This window comes from Mesoplodon bidens (genome assembly GCF_964165515.1).
Source record: "Mesoplodon bidens genome assembly, chromosome: 17".
Taxonomy (NCBI): domain Eukaryota; kingdom Metazoa; phylum Chordata; class Mammalia; order Artiodactyla; family Ziphiidae; genus Mesoplodon; species Mesoplodon bidens.
Window position 1 is genome coordinate 8963755 of NC_138174.1, and position 18086 is coordinate 8981840.

At 42.8% G+C, this 18086-nt stretch overlaps 1 protein-coding gene across 4 annotated transcripts in view; it reads right to left on the bottom strand.

Annotated features, from left to right (window-relative positions):
- N4BP2L1 (NEDD4 binding protein 2 like 1) overlaps window positions 1–16911 on the bottom strand; it is a 36080-nt gene extending 19169 nt beyond the window's left edge. For all 4 annotated transcript variants that reach the window (XM_081214786.1, XM_081214784.1, XM_081214783.1 and 1 more), the window contains exon 1: window positions 16297–16911. In XM_081214786.1, the coding sequence (XP_081070912.1) occupies window positions 16297–16472 (176 nt within the window). In that variant the 5' untranslated portion in view covers window positions 16473–16911. The remainder of the gene's footprint in view (window positions 1–16296) is intronic.
- Window positions 16912–18086: the final 1175 nt, after the last annotated feature.

Genomic DNA, 18086 nt, shown 5'->3' on the forward strand with positions numbered 1-18086 from the left:
AATTATTATAAAGACACCTTAGAAGAAAATCTAAGGGCAACACTAACTGCATTTTCAGGTGTGTGTATTTTATATTTGTAAATGCTTTACAGTTTTTAAATTATTTTCATCAATATTATCTAGTCTAAATCATGAAAGCTTCATTCAGAGTTTAAATAATATTGCATAACTTATTTTCCTTATCTTTTGTGTACTACGTTAAGCAACTCTGGATATTAGTTCCAGGACTTTTTTTTTGATATCCCTTCTAAATGTGGTTTGTTTTCCTACTAAGTCTGCCACTTATAGGTTTTGTTTTGCCATTTTCAGAGTTGAGTTTTTCTTTTCATAGACATAGCCTTATCTACTCATGTTTTCCACTGTAGCCTACATGGTCCTCCTAACAAACAGGAAGGCAAAAATATGAGTATTTTTCACCTTTACAACTCTGATGGGATGTGTGGGCAGGGGAGGAAGAAAAAGCGGTCTTTGTGATCTTACTGATCATTCCTTCGAAAACTTGCTTTATCTTCACCTGAATGTTAAATTAGCACTGGCAGTCATGGTACATCTCGAATATGCAAGACAATAAAAGCTCTCCTACCTAAATGAAAAACTGATTAAATAGACAAGCTTGAGAGTCTCAAACTTAAGTGGAAGCAATAAATACCATTCCATCAGCTTCAGAAGTGATGAGGATAATGCCCCAGCTCTAGCTTGCTTTATGGTGGTCAGGAGCCTCATGCATTAGGGAAATTGAGAGAATGAAAATAAAAGGGAAAAAAATAGAAAGACAATTACATCCACATAGTTTTCACCTCCACAGCTCCCCCCAAATTCACTTGAAAGCACTACTATGAGAGAAACTCAAGGCTGTAATCTTGATTTCACAACTTACATCATTCTTTTATTTAATAATAGAGAACCATGGGAATATATTTAGATATCTATTAGTTACTCCCCACTTGCTGACAAAAGTCCAACATTAGTATTTAATTTTGAGTTGTACCCCTAACTTTTTATTACGAAAGTTTTCCAACATGCAAAAGTAGGCAGAATAATATAATCATTCCCCACGTACCCATCGTCCAGCTTTAACAATTATCATCATATGGCCAGTTTTGTTCCATCTGCTTCATACTTCATTTCAGCAAATACCGCATCAGCGTTCAGATTTCCCTGATTTTCTCATAAACATATTACCATAATTGGTTTGTGTGAATCAAGAGCTAAACAAGATCCATACACTGTACTGGGCTGCCATGTCCCTTGTCTCACTTATTCCATACTTGCCCTCTCCTTTTTATTGCCACCTGAACTCCCCCCCCCAACCTTTTATATGTAGAAAAGGTTCAAACCTATAGAAATGAGTTGAAGGAATAATACTATGAACACTCCTTGCCCTTCACCTACAGTTATTAACATTTTGCCTCATTTATTTTACATCTGTCGCATATGTATTTTTGATGTACCATTTAAAAGTAAGTTGCAGACATCATGATACTTTGTTCCTAAATGCTTTGTCAAGTATCTTCTATGAGTAAGAACATTCTCCTACATAATTATATCACATCTTAAAAATAACATTAATTTACATTATTATAATTATAAATTATAACGAATATTATATATACAATAAATAAATTATAAGTGTATTAATTTACATTGTAATTTTATATTATAGCTATTTATAATAGCTAAGGTTAATAGATTTTTTTAATTTAAAATTTCCTTCATGGTGCCAATAATATCTTTCATAGGTTCAAGTACTGCATTTGGTTATTATATCTCTTTGGTGTCTTTTCATCTAAACTGTCCTCATGCCTTCTTTGGTTTCCGTTTTTGAAGAGTCTAGTCGGTTGGCTTGAGACTGCCCCACATTCTGGGTTTGCATGATTGTTTCCTCATAATTAGATCCAGGTTAAACATTTTTAGAAGGAACGTACAGAGGTGATGTTTGTGTACTTCTGATTGCACATAATGACCGTTTGTACCATCGTGCTAAGTTTGACCACTTGGCTAAAAGGTGCTGTCAGCTAGATCTCTCCACTGTAAAGGTGCATTGCTTCCCTTGTAATACTATGTAATGCTGGTGGGTGGGGGGTGTGAAACACGAGACTCCATGTAACATCCTGTTCCCCAACAACCTTTCCCTCAACGATCTTTACATTCATTGCCGATCACTGCCAAATCAGTTATTACACTGGGAATTGCAAATACTGATTATCCCATGTAATTTCTTCTGTATTTACTAGGTGGCATTGTCTAGTAAGGAAGAGCTCTCTTTCCCTGTCCCCTTTTAATAATGCTTACCATCATTATTCTTTATGATGAGCAAATGGCCCCAAATCTGACCAGCAGGTGCCCCTTCAAGCTGGCTCCTGAGTCTTCGTCTACACCAACCTTAAAAATACTAGTTTTCCTTTCTTATTAGCAAAGTAACACATATTCAAGGCAAAATATTTTGAAAGAGAAAACTGCAGAATAGGAGAGGTTCCTATATTCCCCCACTTAAAAATAATTATTAATATTTTGATCCTTTCTCCGGGGACAGAATTTTTTTCTTTTTCTCTCATCTGATATTTTGTTACATAAAAACAGAAACATAATGTAGAGAATACCAACTTACTTTCACCAAACTTATTTCCACAGCAATTATTTCCTACCTCATGAAATATGACTCTGTGCCATTATTTTTAATGATTATGACATAGTTATTCATATGGATGTACCATAATTTACTTAACCAATGCTCTGTGGGGTTAGGTATTTAGTTTGGCCCCAATTTCTTTGATTACCAGCAAGTTTAAAATACTTTTTCTTATGCGTGCTGGTCATTTAGAGATATTCTTTTGTGAACTGCATTTTCATGTGCTAATAAAACCTCCTTACTGGGAGGTTTATGGCTTTCTTTTTGAATATGTAAAATTCTTAAGTACATCAATTTCTTTTTAATTTTGTTTATAATGAACTCTAACATACAAGTCTCAGTTATTAGAAGTTTTCTTAGTCACATGTATCCATCTTTTATTTTCTACTTTGTCTTTGATAATACATTTACAACAGTCTTTCCCAACCCAAGATTATGTAAATATTCATCCATTCTATTATTCTATTCTATTTTATTATATTCTATTATAATATTTTTCTATTATATTTTACTCCCCAGTCCATCTAAAATTTTAGTTTAGTATGTGGCAGTGGTTAAGACAGAATGGAAATGGACCCCTATCTTAAACCACTCACAAAAACTTGAAATGGAGTAAAGACTTAAACATAAGACCTGAACCATAAAACTCCTAGAAGAAAGCATAGGGGGAAATCTCCTTGACATTGGTCTTGGCAATAATTTTTTGGATATTACACCAAAAAGCAAAAGCAATAAAAGCAAAAATTAATAAGACTACATCAAACTGAAAAGCTTCTACACAGCAAAAGAAACAATCAACAAACTAAAAAGGCAATCTACCAAACGGAAGAAAATATTTCCAAATCATATCTGATAAGGGATTAATATCCAAAATATATAAATAACTCATATAACTCATTAGCAAAAACCAAAGAATCCAATTAAAAAATGGGCAGAGGATCTGAATAGACATTTTTCCAAAGAAGACATACAAATGGCAAGCAGGTACATAAAAAGGTGCTCAACATCATTAACCATCAGGGAAATGCAAATCAAAACCACAATGAGATACCAGCTCACACCTGTTAGAATGGCTATCATCAGGAAGACAAGAGATTAAAAGTGTTGACGAGGACGTGGAGAAAAGGAACACCTTGTGCACAGTTGGAAGGAATGTAAATTAGTGCAGCCACTGTGGAAAACAGAATGGAGGTTTCTCAAAAAATTAAAAATAGAACTACCATAAAATCCAGTAATCCCACTTTTAGTTATATACCCAAAGGAAATGAAAACAGGATCTTGAAGTTATCTGCACTCCCATGTTCACTGAACCATTATTCACAATAGCCAAGATATGAAAGCAACCTAAGTGTCTGTCAATGGACAAATGGATAAATGTGGTAAGTATATACAATGGAATATTCTGCCAGAGAAAGAAGGAAATCCTGCCATTTGTGACAACATGGATGAACCTTAACGGCATCATGTTGTGAAATAAATCAGAGAAAGACAAATACTGTATGATCTCACTTATATGTGGAATCTAAAAAAGTTGAACTCATAGAAAGAGTATAGTGGTGGTTACCAGGGGCTGAAGGTGTGGGAAATGGGGAAATGTTGGTCAAAGAGTACAAACTTCCAATTATCAGATGAATAAATTCTGGGGATCTAATGCACAGCATGGTGGTTATAGTTAATACTGTTATTATACACTTGAAAGTAGCTAAGAGAGTAGATCTTAAATATTCTCATCACAAAAAAAGGAATGGTAATTATGTGGCACAATGGAGGCATTGGCTAACAACAGTGGTAACCATTTTTTAAATTAATTTATTCATTTATTTTTGGCTGTGTTGGGTCTTCGTTGCTGTGCACAGGCTTTCTCTAGTTGCTGCGAACAGGAGCTACTCTTCATTGCAGTGCACAGGCTTCTCACTGCGGTGGCTTCTCTTGTTGTGGAGCACTGGCTCTAGGTGCTCTAGAGTGCAAGCTCAGTAGTTGCGGTGCACGGGCTTAGTTGCTGTGCGGCACGTGGGATCTTCCCAGACCAGGGCCGAACCCGTGTCCCCTGTACTGGCAGGCGGATTCTTAACCACTGCGCCACCAGGTAAGTCCAGTGGTAACCATTTTTCAATATAGAAATGTATCAAATCAACATATTGTACACCTTAAATTTACACAATGTGTTAATTACACCTCAATAAAGCTGGCGGAAAAAAAAAAGACCAGTGAGTGGTACAGCTGGATTAAAACCCAGGCTTCTGGCCTCAGAGCTATACACTAAACCACTGTGATCGAGTGCTATAAAATAAACAAACCACATTTATCCTTTTCTCTAGTGACACTGAGGTTGTTTGCAATTTCCTCTATCATGAACAACTTTTCGTGAACATCACTGTGCCAATCTCCTTGTGCATATGTAGAATGTCTCCTGAGGATATATACTCCAAGTGGGATAGCTTTGGAATCCTTTTTGTTTGTTTTTTGAAAGAGCAGAGCAGATGTTATTTAAAATTTCCTTCTTTCCTTCAGAAAAAAAATTTTCTCTCTGATAGAATATATGTTCCATGAAGGCAGGGATTTTTGTTTCTTTTGTTCACTGCTCTATTCGAAGCATCTAGAAGAATGTCAGGTACATGAGAGATAATAAATATTTGGTGGGCTTCCCTGGTGGCACAGTGGTTGAGAGTCCGCCTGCCGATGCAGGGGAAACGGGTTCCTGCCCTGCTCCAGGAAGATCCCACATGCCGCGGAGCGGCTGGGCCCGTGAGCCGTGGCCGCTGAGCCTGCGCATCCGGAGCCTGTGCTCCACGACGGGAGAGGCCACAGCAGTGAGAGGCCCGCGTACCGCAATCAATCAATCCATCAATCAATCAATCAATAAATAAATACTTGGTAGCTGTATGAATGGTTCTTGAATGTTAGGCTCTGTTGTCTTAATTATGTAAACTTTGTATAGGGTCCCAAACTGTGTGAGGAGAACTTCTATTTACTCATCTTTACATGTTGAGAATTTTACCCAAACCTCAGATTTACCCCCAAAGAGGACTGGGAGAGAGAATTCTTAGATTCCAGTACTTCCTCTAGATGTTATTGGAATTCTCCTCAAGAACTTTAAGCTGGGAGGCAGGAAACAGATTCAGTGACCCAACAACCTGAGGAGAATGGGGAGGGAGACATGGCTGTAAACATCTCGGGCCAGTCTCCCCTGAAGCCCGGTGTAGCCTGCCCTTCTCGGTGCTGCCAACCACCATGCCAAGGCTGAGCCCCGCCCTTGGAGAGATGGAGCTCAACCATCACCAGCACCATGGATACCGCCAAGCCACAGTGGCTAAGGGGACTCCAGTGAAGAGTTCCCAGGCTGTCCTACTGCTCACTCTTGCCCTCACTCCTCACACCTCCAAAGTAGGGCATGTTTATGAGATCCAAAACCAGACTAACAGCCCTCATGTGCCAGTGTGGCTCCACTGCAGTTTCTAGGAGAAATTCCTTTCAGTATCTTGAATGTGAACAACACCCTTCCAGAGAATCCAGAAATGCCACAGGCTATGTTTTATGTTTTCAACTCAGCCATGCTCTGAAGAGGAGAAGGAATCAGAAGCACACCCACCTCAGCACTAACTTGTTTTTAGCTGTGTTTTCCCAAAATGTCATAAAGCAGATACAGACAACAGAACAGTGGCCAGACAGGAAAACTGTCACTTTGGGCTCTTTTTTGACTGCTGTTTAAATGGGAAAACAGCTGTATCTTTGATACTTATTTTTAAATCCCTCTTTAGGATAACTATTGGGTGAAGGAGATGGCACATGAAACATTTTCACATGTAAAACATAAGAATGAGTTTCTTATGAACGGAATTAAAGAGAAGTTTTTTTTTCTTTTTCTATATTTTCCCCCCTCTTGTCTATTCTCAACAGCTCATGCATTCTTTTACATTTCTCTTTATGTGAATAATCTCCTTTTTGGTTTTGTTGTTTACTCAAGACCCATGCTGATTCTGAGCTACCAACTCTTAGGAAGTTTCTGGCATTAACACATCCATCAAATATTTAGGCCTACTATGTGCCAGGCCTTCTTTTAGGGACTGAACAAAATAAAGCTCCTGATCTCATGGAGCTTGCATCACATGAAGCTTACCTTCTCATAAAAGAAATAGATAATAAACAAGTATGTATATGCCAAGTGGTGCTAAGTTCAAGAAAGAAAAGAAAGTCAAAGTAAGGGGCAAAGAAGGTTGGAGAGGTGCTACTATCCAGAGGGCCTTTCTGGATGGCAGAGAAGGCCCCTTTCAGACCCTTTTCTTCATCATAACCTTAAAAAGTATGGGTAAAGAACACTGAAATATCCTAGTTACACAATACTTCAACAGGACTCCTTAATCGTCAAAAGTGGATGTAGGTGTTTTTGTCCATGAACATTGCTGGTAAGGTAAGACCACTTTGTGCATTATGAAATCCTGAATCTCAGAATCAAATGCATGATTCTCTGATCCTAACGTCCTCATCTGTAACATAAAAACACTCCATGTTAGGATTATTGTAAAGATCCAGTAAGCTAGCATATATAGTGCCTGCACAGCCAATACTCAGTAAATGTGGGCTTTCTTTTCTGTCTCCATTACTGCCGTACCCTTTCCCAGGCTCTTACCTTGATCAAAACAGATAGCCTTCTCCCCAAGCCATGCCTGCAATGCGACGGAGAGCGTTATGAAGGAACAATCAGACGTGAGACTAGTTTTCCTGTTATCGTACTATTTCCTCCATCTCATAGAGCCTAGCTATCTTTAGGTAACTTGGAATGATAATAATTTCATATTGGGTTCCTCTAGAGTCCGAATGGGCCTAGAACGGTTGCCATTATATAGAGAAGAGTTCGTCAAAATGCCAAGAAGGAACCAGGGCACTAAGTTGGGTTATGTTATAAATATCCTGTCATGTGAGCGAATGAGGAAGAAACATGAGATAACCCTGGGAGGTCAGTGTTGGCTATCTCTCCCCAACACATCATAGTCAGGATAAATATGAATACTTATTTAGAAATCCAAATCTCATCTCTTCCCATGGCCCTCAATGGTACCACATTAATAAAGAAAATTGGGGCTTCCCTGGTGGCGCACTGGTTGAGAATCCACCTGCTAATGCAGGGGACACGGGTTTGAGCCCTGGTCCAGGAAGATCCCACATGCCACAGAGAAACTAAGCCCATGCGCCACAACTACTGAGCCTGCGCTCTAGAGCCTGCCAGCCACAACTACTGAGCCTGTGTGCCACAACTACTGAAGCCCTTGTGTCTAGAGCCCGTGCTCCGCAACAACAGAAGCCACCGCAATGAGAAACCCACGCACTGCAATGAAGAGTAGCCCCAGCTCACCCCAACTAGAGAAAGCCCACGTGCAGCAATGGAGACTCAAAACACAGCCGAAAATAAAATAAATAAATAAATAAAATTAATTCCTTGGTAATTTTTTTTTAATATTAGAAGAAACATATCACCAATACTGACAAATAATAACATGTGGCTTCCTTACCCAGACAGTTGAAATCCAGGTAAACAAAGCCCACTTAATAGGGCCTTTACCTGTTTTATTCATGAACAGTAGATCGAAACCAACCTCATTATACTTTTACCACCTTACTCCCACTAGCCTCTTCCTTTGGTGCAGAAGAAAAAGCTCTGATTAGAAATAAGGAGAATTCATTGCTATGAACTTGATCAACATATACAACTTCTTGAACTAATGTCATTTGCAGCAATATGGATACAACTAGAGATTATCATACTAAGCAAAGTAAGTCAGAAAGAGAAAGACCAATACCAAGTGATACCACTTATATGTGGAATCTAAAATTCGATACAAATCAACATATCTACAAAACAAAACCAGACTCACAGATATAGAGAACAGACTTGTGGTTGCCAAGGGGGAGGCAAAAGGTAGGGGAGGGAAGGAATGGGAGTTTAGGATTAGCAGAGGCAAACTATTAGATATAGGATGGATAAACAAAAAGGTCATACTGTATAGCACAGGCAACCATATTCAATATTCTGTGACAAACCATAATGGAAAAGAATATGAAAAAAATATATATATGTGTGTGTATATATATGTATAACTGAGTCACTTTGCTGCACAGAAATTACACATTGTAAATCAACTATACTTCAATAAAATTTTTTAAAAGTATATAACTTCTCAGACTTTAGTGTCTTGAGATTGGACTAGATGAACTCTGTGGGAACTTCCTGTTCATTTCCTGAGATTTTCCTATGAAAATATTCTTCCCCTTTCATTTCTTCCTCTATTCCTACTGCTTCTCTAATCATAACCACATCTGCGACACTATATTGCCCAATTCAGCAGGGTCTTCTTCCACTACCCCGACCGCTCCAGGACTATGGTGGTGGGGATTCTCCTGTGTTACCTTTCTAGTAAGTGATTGTGCACACATACTGCAGAGTGTGTTCTTACTCTCTGTGAACATAGGAAGCACATATAGTACTCATTCATCCCAGCCTCCAAAGAGAGGCACTGCAAGGATTCTCAGCGATGGGGAGAAGAGATTTAGGACCCACCTTAGGAAAATTACTAAAAATATAAAAAGTAGCTTCTCTAAGTAGACCTAAGTGGCTAAAACTCTGAGATGTCACCTGCCTGATACTCTACTTTCATACACGCAGACTTGGAATACTGCCAACTTCCTGTTTTGACCTTGCTTTTTTTTTTTTTTTTTTTTTTTGCAGTACGCGGGCCTCTCACTGTTGTGGCCTCTCCCGTTGCGGAGCACAGGCTCCAGACACGCAGGCCCAGTGGCCATGGCCCACAGGCCCAGCCGCTCCGCAGTATGTGGGATCCTCCCGGACCAGGGCACGAACCCATGTCCCCTGCATCGGCAGGCGGACTCTCAACCACTGAGCCACCAGGGAAGCCCCTTGACCTTGCTTTTATTTATGAGATCCCTAGCCTCATAATTAAAAACACCATGGTCCAGGCCTGCTGGCTTAGAGCACTGTGGAGTGAGTACACTTTGGGGTCTAATTACTCACTACTTAGTTAACTAATCCCCTATTCTCACTGTTTCCTGTATTTTTTTAAAAATTGTGTTTGTTTGTAAAGTATACGTTTGTCCCCATCTCTGTCCCATCATTGCATCACATCAGGAAAGCATCCTTTCACCTCCTTGGAAAGCTCTAATGCCAAGAAATAATGAAAAGGTATTTCTTTTGATGGAAAATTCCATGTCGTCCAGAGATAAGGATGAGGAGAAAAGACAGCTGTCAGTGAACATCCTTTGAACCTACCGAATCCATGTTACAAACCATTTTTGATGGTGCCAAAACAAACTAGCACACTGCAAAGGACATATGTCCTAGAGTGTGATTCCCAGACTTTGCTTTGATTGATACGTAAAGATTCAAAAAAATTCCGGGGACTGACTTAAGGTTGACAACTTTTAATTTTTCAAATAACGTCATTAAGAAAAAGAAAAGACTATACTATTGCCGTTTCATTTCATTTCATTTCAAAAGGACAATTTAGTGGTATATGCATGCAAGGGAATGCTATTCAGCCACGAAGTAATGAGGTTCTGACATATGCTACAACATGGATGAAGCCTGAAAACATTAAGCTAAGTGAAATAAGCCAGACACGAAAGGACAAATACTGTATGATTCCACTTACATGAGGTATCTAGAGTAGGCAAATACATGGCGACAGAAAGTAGATCAGAGGTTACCAGGGGCTGAGGGGAGGGCAGGAGGATGAGGAGTTATTGCTTAATGGGTACAGAGTTTCTGTTTGTGGTGATAAAATTTTTTTTAAAAAGATAGTGGTGGGCTTCCCTGGTGGCGCAGTGGTTGAGGGTCCGCCTGCCGGTGCAGGGGACATGGGTTCGTGCCCCGGTCTGGGAGGATCCCACATGCCGCAGAGCAGCTGGGTCCATACCGCAAAAAAAAAAAAAAAAAAAAAGATAGTGGTGATGGTTGCACATCATGTAATTAATACCAATTAACTGGACACTTAAAAGCAGTTAAAATGTCCACACACGCACAGAAGAAAGCACAGAGGTAAAGAGACGTCCACAGATGTTTTCACTGAAGTCAGAGGATAGAACAAGTGCAGATCCAAATGAGTTTATCAGTTCAGCTGTGGAAAAAGAAACAGTTCTGGACCACGTGCTGAGAGTGAAAGGGTTTTAGGATTGGAATCCTGTTTCTTCTCTCAACCCTGTACTCCTTTATCCAGATTTTAACATTCTCCATGACCTGGCCCTGGGTTTACCTAACCAACACACTCACTAATATAAACAACCCACTGCAGTAAAACCACGCTCCCCTTGAGCCTAGAACATCCAGCTCTTTCCCATCTCCATCTCCTTATTCATGATGGTAATCCTCTTCCTTTGTTCAGTCACATCCTCCTGGTCTTCAAGGCCAGGTCAAGAACCATCTCCACAGGGAGGAGACTAGCTCTTCCCTAATTATCCCATCTTCCTAACCATGCTCAGTGACTCCCCTGGCCTTGAACACCACCAGCAAAGAGCAGGCTATTCCCCATGAGACTTTACTTACCCACAGCAGTGTACTGGTTATTGTCCTCCATTTGTTGGTCTTGTGTAGGCTCCTCTTAATCTTATTTTGTATATATCTTACTAAGCAAGTGCTAACAGTCTTATAAGTACTCAGTAAATACTACTATTGTTGACTAGTGAAAAATTAACAGTAGTTGGTATTTATATGGCCCACACATTCGTCGGTGCTTTCACATTCATAATCATATCCTTGTTGACCACAGTACCTTAAATCCTCACAATAAACTTACTAATGGAATATTAGCTTCATTTTAATGAAGAAGAACCTGAAGTGTTCAAATTAAGTGACCTATGCTAGTTCATATGCTAATTAATAAAAATTAATAAAATATTAAATAATTAATTAATAGCACCAAATAATTAAAATCAGTCTCCTTACAGATTAAAAAAGCTTCCTAGTACATCCAATCGAGAATAAACCTAGGAAAGCCTTTTTATATAGAAAATGACATATTTACTTGGTTATTTAATAAATGCTTCATCACACAACCTAGGTCTATCGAGCCAAGTTACTGAATAAAACTATTTGCAGCTAACTTAAAAAGTTATCTTCACCTTTAAAAAGTTAACAAGTAATATGTATTTGTTGTGGAAAAAAATAAGAAAATAACTCAGGGGCAAAAGTCTATATTCCATCTCACTGCCTAAAAATCAACAACTAGGGCCTCCCTGGTGGCGCAGTGGTTGAGAGTCCGCCTGCCGATGCAGGGGATACGGGTTCGTGCCCCGGTCTGGGGGGATCCCATATGCCGCGGAGCGGCTGGGCCCGTGAGCCATGGCCGCTGGGCCTGCGCATCCGGAGCCTGTGCTCCGCAACGGGAGAGGCCACAACAGTGAGAGGCCCGCATACCGCAAAAAGAAAAAAAAAAAAAAAAATCAACAACTATTGTAACCTAGCAGGACCCCATGGGGGCATTCTCTGGACAGGCCTTCCCCCATATCCTCTGCTTTGGCTTCTCTCTGAAGTATCTAGATAACAGTATTTGACGCACATTTCCTGAGTTGTCTTGCAGATGTAAAAAAATCCCCTCTCTGACAAATGGAAGACGTTAACTACTTGATGACCATAAACACACAGCTCCAGGCCTCCTGGAGCCTAAGGACTGATAATGTTAATCCCTGTGATACCACCCTGCTACCTCACCATCAGCCAATCAGAGAACCGTGCACAAGCTGATCACATACCCTGAGACCCGCCCCCTCCACCTGGCTTTTGAAAGTGCAAAGGGCTTCCCTGGTGGTGCAGTGGTTGGGAGTCTGCCTGCCGATGCAGCAGACGCGGGTTCATGCCCCGGTCCGGGAGGATCCCACATGCCGCGGAGCGGCTGGGCCCGTGAGCCATGGCCTCTGGGCCTGCGCGTCCGGAGCCTGTGCTCCGCAACGGGAGAGGCCACAACAATGAGAGGGCCACACACTGCAAAAAAAAAAAAAAAAAAAAAAAAGTGCATTGCCCAAGCCCTTCTGGAAGCTCAGGACTTCTTAGGGCAGGAGCCACCTCTTCTCCTTGCATGGCCTTCCAATAAACCTTCCTCTGTTCCAAACTCCGACGTTTCAGTTTGTTTGGCCTCACTGTGAGTCCAGCACACTAACTTGCATTAACACTATGAACAATATCTTTTTACACATTTCTTTGAACAGAAAATGGGATTTTTGTGCATTTATTTGCAGTCAAATGTACATCTATGTTCTCACTAATGACTCATGACTTATAAGCCAATCCTCTATTTCTGTACACTTAAGTTGGCTCACATTTTTTTCTTTTTCATATTTTTTTCTATCACATCAAAAACTCTGCTTGAACATCCCTCTATCCTCATGCACTTGTCCAGTTATTGTCTTAGGATGAATTCCTGGAAGCAGGACTTACAGGTCAATGGTAAGAACCTATTTTTGAAATGCTTTTTAAATGAAATAGAGGTGACGAAACACATATAAGGGCCAGGCTAAATTTTTAGTACTCTGATGTACTTAAAAATTTTAAACCAGAGACAACTCCAACTGCTTTTTTTAAACCTGTCCAAAGAATTTAAATAGATGGTTTCCACATTCCAGTCCCTGCAAACTATGAAAACATATAGGTGAAAAGCATAGAAATCTAACATTGATTTGGAAGACCAGACATATCCTAATTTCAAAAACATTTTTAATTCTTTAATCAAATGAGAAACAGAAGTTAAGCAGGAAAAAGCTGAACCCGCATTTGTAAAAACGATCTCCAAGTTTTAAAGAAAAAAGTTTTATTTTTCTGATCCAAGAAATACATGTCCATTATAGAAAATTTGGAAAATACATAGAATAATGAAAATATGAATTTCCCAGAATCCAACAATACATAAGATAGACTTACAGTCTTACTATTTTCTTACACATGTATTTTTTAACAATTTGCCATTCTCCTTCTCTCCCCAAACTGACCCCCCAACAAAAAAGTGGGGCAGGCAGGTCCTTGAGGGACATGGCCTGTCACATCCACTACCCTTGCATCCTCCCTGCAGACCTCTCTCCTCGCTGAGCTGTGGACTGTATCCTTGCCTACTTTCCTGACTTCCATGTAAATGCACAACACACCCCAGAGCAGGGCCAAAGTCCTGTGCTCTCAGAACTGCCAATGCCCAGCCTATCAAGAGGACTCACAATGTCAACTCCCAGCTGCCTCCTTCACTTCAGAGCCAGACTTCTCCCTAAGAACACCTTGAAAATGATCTCTGCTGATCAACATCTTCGGCAGTAACTAATGCCTCTTAAAATTTATACAGCACTTTAAAGTTTAACAAGTTCTCTCATACACATTTAATCCCCACAAGAGTCCTCTGAAGTAGACAGAGCAGATAGCCCTATTTAAAAGGGAAGGAAGCTGAGGTGCAGAGGAGTTGAGGTCATAGCTAGTCAGTGGCAGAGCCTGGACCTCCCTGGCAGTCCAGTGGTTAAGACTCCGCACTTCCAGTGCAGGGGGTGCGGGTTCAATCCCTGGTCGGGGAACTAAGATCCCACAAGCCGTGGGGCACAGGCAAAGAAAAAAAAAAAAAAAAGGAAGTCATAAACTGACTCAAAGGTCAGAGCTCCTTACCTAGCCATTATTAACAAAACATCTTTAAGTCTGACAACTAGAAATTAAGAGCTAGAAAGATCTTCAGTAAATCAACTAATTCCTTCTCAGTATTCACATGTAAAGGAAAGTAAAAAGAAAAGGCAGGTGATTGCCCAAAGTCACCAACTATTTTGTGAAGAAGAGGATCTAAAGGCACAATCTTCAGACTCCCAGGGCAGTGCTCATGCCAGTCGTCCCTAGAGAGATGTTCTTTAATAAGTTGGTCTCTCATCCGATGTCTTCCGCTTAGCCAAATGTCAACCAGGAATTAAAATCCTAAAAGTGTAAGAATGTTAGAGCCAGAGGGACCTTAAAGACTACCCAGGCCAATCCACTCGCTTTAGAGATGAGGAAAGTGAGGTCCAAAGCTCACGGCTTCTGCTGTTCAATTCTGTGCACCTTCCACTCACCCTATTACTTCCCTTCTTTAGTTATAAACAAAATCTGGCCAAAGATGTTTACTGCCTTCTCGGACAGTGTGTGATAGGCCACAGATCAGCAAAGCCACAGTAAAACTGATCGGGATTTGATTTCAGAAGATACCTTGTTGGTAACAGATGTACCCACCATGACTGTATCATAAAATAACCAAGTTCTGCTGGGTTCTAGGCAGGCTCCCTCATTCTCTACCCAGCCAGAGAGAAGGCCTATTGAAATGTGCGTGTTTCTTAGAAAAGGGTACCAATGGCCCTTTGGAAGTCGCCCATCTCTTGAATCTGTGAAAATGTAGCAATATTGTTTTGCTAAAGGCTTCTACTCCACAAATCAACCAGGAATCCTAACTAAAACTGGCAGCACACCACCAGGGCTGGCACAGTTCCCTGACCCTAAAGGACCCAGACCCTCCTCCCACGGTCTTTGTGTACCATTCAAATCCGCTTCTCAATGTGTGCTACGACCTTGATTCTTCTTCATTGGTTCCACAGTTCTATGGCCAGTCCCATGGTTCTACAGCTAGCCTTACCTCTCTGGTGAGATGGAAAGCTCTTTGAGGGCAAGGGACCACTTCCAATGAACACATACTACTACTAGACACTGTGCTTTGCAGGGTAAGATACGGCCCCTACCTTCAAGAAACTTACAGAAGGATAAACAAAACCATGTGCAAAACCAAGCGCAGCCACAGAGGTGTAAACAGGAAGCGGTGGAGCCCAGAGGGCGAGAACTAATAAGCCTGAGTCGTAAAGGGCTGGTGGAATCAGTAGGGGAGAGGGCGGTAGAGGGCAAGCCGAGCAGGCAAACCAGGCACGCGGGGCAGCGCCAGCAAAGGCAAGGAGAGAAACAGTTCAGCGCTGCAGGAACATCAGGCGCAGGACAGAGTGGAGGGAGCTGAGGCTGGAGCGGAGGGCCTAGCAACGTGGCCCCAGCAACGAGGCCGTGCAATTCGCTCTGACCCGGTACGGGGGCCGCTGGCGCACCTAGCGAGTAAACCAATTTGGGCTCCCGTTGCGAAGCTGTGTCAATGACGGCCTCCAGCGGCCGCGCAACCCCCTCCCCGCACCTGTGCGCCTTCGCAGCCGCCAAAGCACACGCAGGGCTGCCTCCCTCCGCCAGATTTTCTACGCGGCCGCGCGCCCGGGTCCCAGCCCCTGCCCCTGGGCCCCTGCCCCTGGGCCCCCGCTTCTCCGCTCAGGTTTAAAACGCCTGTTGCCGCACCATGGCGGGTGCCTGCGTGCCAGCGGGAGGCCCGGCGATTTCCTCTGCAGTCGCCATCGGGCTTTCCTGAAGAAGACTGTCCGCGGGCCCCCGACCCCGCGCTGCGAGGCTGGGGGCGAAGGCTACCCGCCCGGCTGGCGCAGGGGCCGCGCGGGGGCCGGTGCCATCTGGGGCTCGCGCCAGGCGCAGTGCCGACAGCCGTCCTCCTGCGAGGGTGCAGCATGGAAACCAACGGGACGGGCCACCCGCGTCTCGAGCCCGCGGCCCGGCTTCCCCCCGGCAGGCTCGGGCCGGGGCCGGGCAGGGGGCTCGCTCGGCCGGGTCCGCGCGCGGCGCCCGGACGCGTCATTACCTGGCCAGCGTAGTTTTCCCCGAGCCCGGGAGGCCTCGCAGGAGGTAGAGGTGTTTCCGAAAGCTGTGGCGGCGCGGAGGTGTCCCACGCGTGGGCGGCGGGGCGGGCGGCCGAGGTGGCTGCTGCTGCTGCCGGAGGCTCAGCCTCCCAAAGGATTCAAGAAAACTCTCCTCCATGGGGTGGGGGCTGGCTGCGAGAACACTGCTTTCCCCTTCCTGAAGTCACGGTCTTGGCCAAAGCTGTTGTTTTTGTGGCTCTCCGGCCATGTGATAGATGGAGGGGCGGGCGCTCGGAGCCCAGCCCCTCCTTCCCACCCGCCCGAACTGCGCTGCGTGGGAGGGGTCGCCCCTACCTGGAAAGCTGGGGACGCTGGGAGACTGACAGCCGGGAAAACCTGGGCAACGCGACCCCCGCCCCCCTCCCCCACTGCCTCCCCGTCCCCCCCCCCCCACTTCCCGGTGCCCTTCACCCTGGGGGGAGAGGCCCACCGGGTGGGACACTGGACACTTCCGCGGGCCGCCCGCGTGGAAGGCAGGCCTTCTGCAAAAGCCCTCCCCCACCCCACCGCCCACTGGCCTAGACCTTGAAAGTGAAATAATTTTAGTTGACGATAAGAGACCGTGAACAGCATTTTGAACAGTAACAGTAAAGACCATTGTCTCCCCCAACTTGTGAGCACCAATATCTGGCTGGTGTCCCAACGGCTAACACCACTCTCCCAGGGCCTGTATCTTTTCCTTTTTTTTAATCCTTCTTTATCAGCCTGCCAAAAATATTCTTAGAAAGCTTTGTTGCCTCTACATAACTTTAGAAATATCTTCTTCAAAAAAAAAAAGCACCTCTTAAAACTCAGATTGATTTATGAACAGTAGTATAAACTAGGCCTCCTGAGAAGGACGGGCTACTGCCCAGGTTCATGCCCTGTTGCCACAGGAAAGGGATGGCCTCTCTAGGAGGAGGAGCAGGGAAAGGAGCAGTCTACTGAAACAACAGAAAAGCATCCAGAATTAAGTTCTAAGTTCCAGGAACTGGTGAGCGCCAGTTGGTTGATCACCACAGTACTCTCCACTGTTTCACACTCAGGAGTGTGAAAGAGAGATCCTATTTTCTGAACTAAAATTCAAGATGCATGGACTGAAAGAGACAATATTAAAAATTAACACCATCCTGGAACAATCCGGGATATATGGTGGCTTTGGCTGTAATAACCATTGTAAAGTAAATACATTTTGTTTCTGGCAGCTAAGGTATGAAAATTTTGAAAAGGAATTGTGAAGAAAAGCAATTTCCTCCTAAAACAAAACCCAGAGATTGCACAATAAGCTTCGGTGGAAGGAACTATCCAAGTGGGGGGGGGGGCTCTGCTGACAATTTCACCTTCCTCTTGGGGTTCTGTGGAGTGGGGAGGGGAGGGAGATGAGCTACTCTCTTGAAGAATACCTTCCCAGCATTGGAGGAAGGATTCTTAGCACTTCTGAGAAACAGAAATTTCAAAAGCTTCTCTAAATACTAGGGGAAAACCATAAGGAATGGAGAATATACATGAATCATAAAAATAGTGATGCTTATAATGTATGTATCCTATCATACTTCCATGTATCTACAATACTTCTTACAAGACCGTTTTTACCCAACCTCAAAACTACCTTTTTCATTCTATACTTGCACTCTCTAACATAGGAGCCAATAACCACATGTGGCTATTGAGCACTTGAAATACTGGTCCAAACAACAGCCGGTCCAAACTGAGATTAAAATACACTGAATTTCAAAGCTTCAGTATGAAAAAA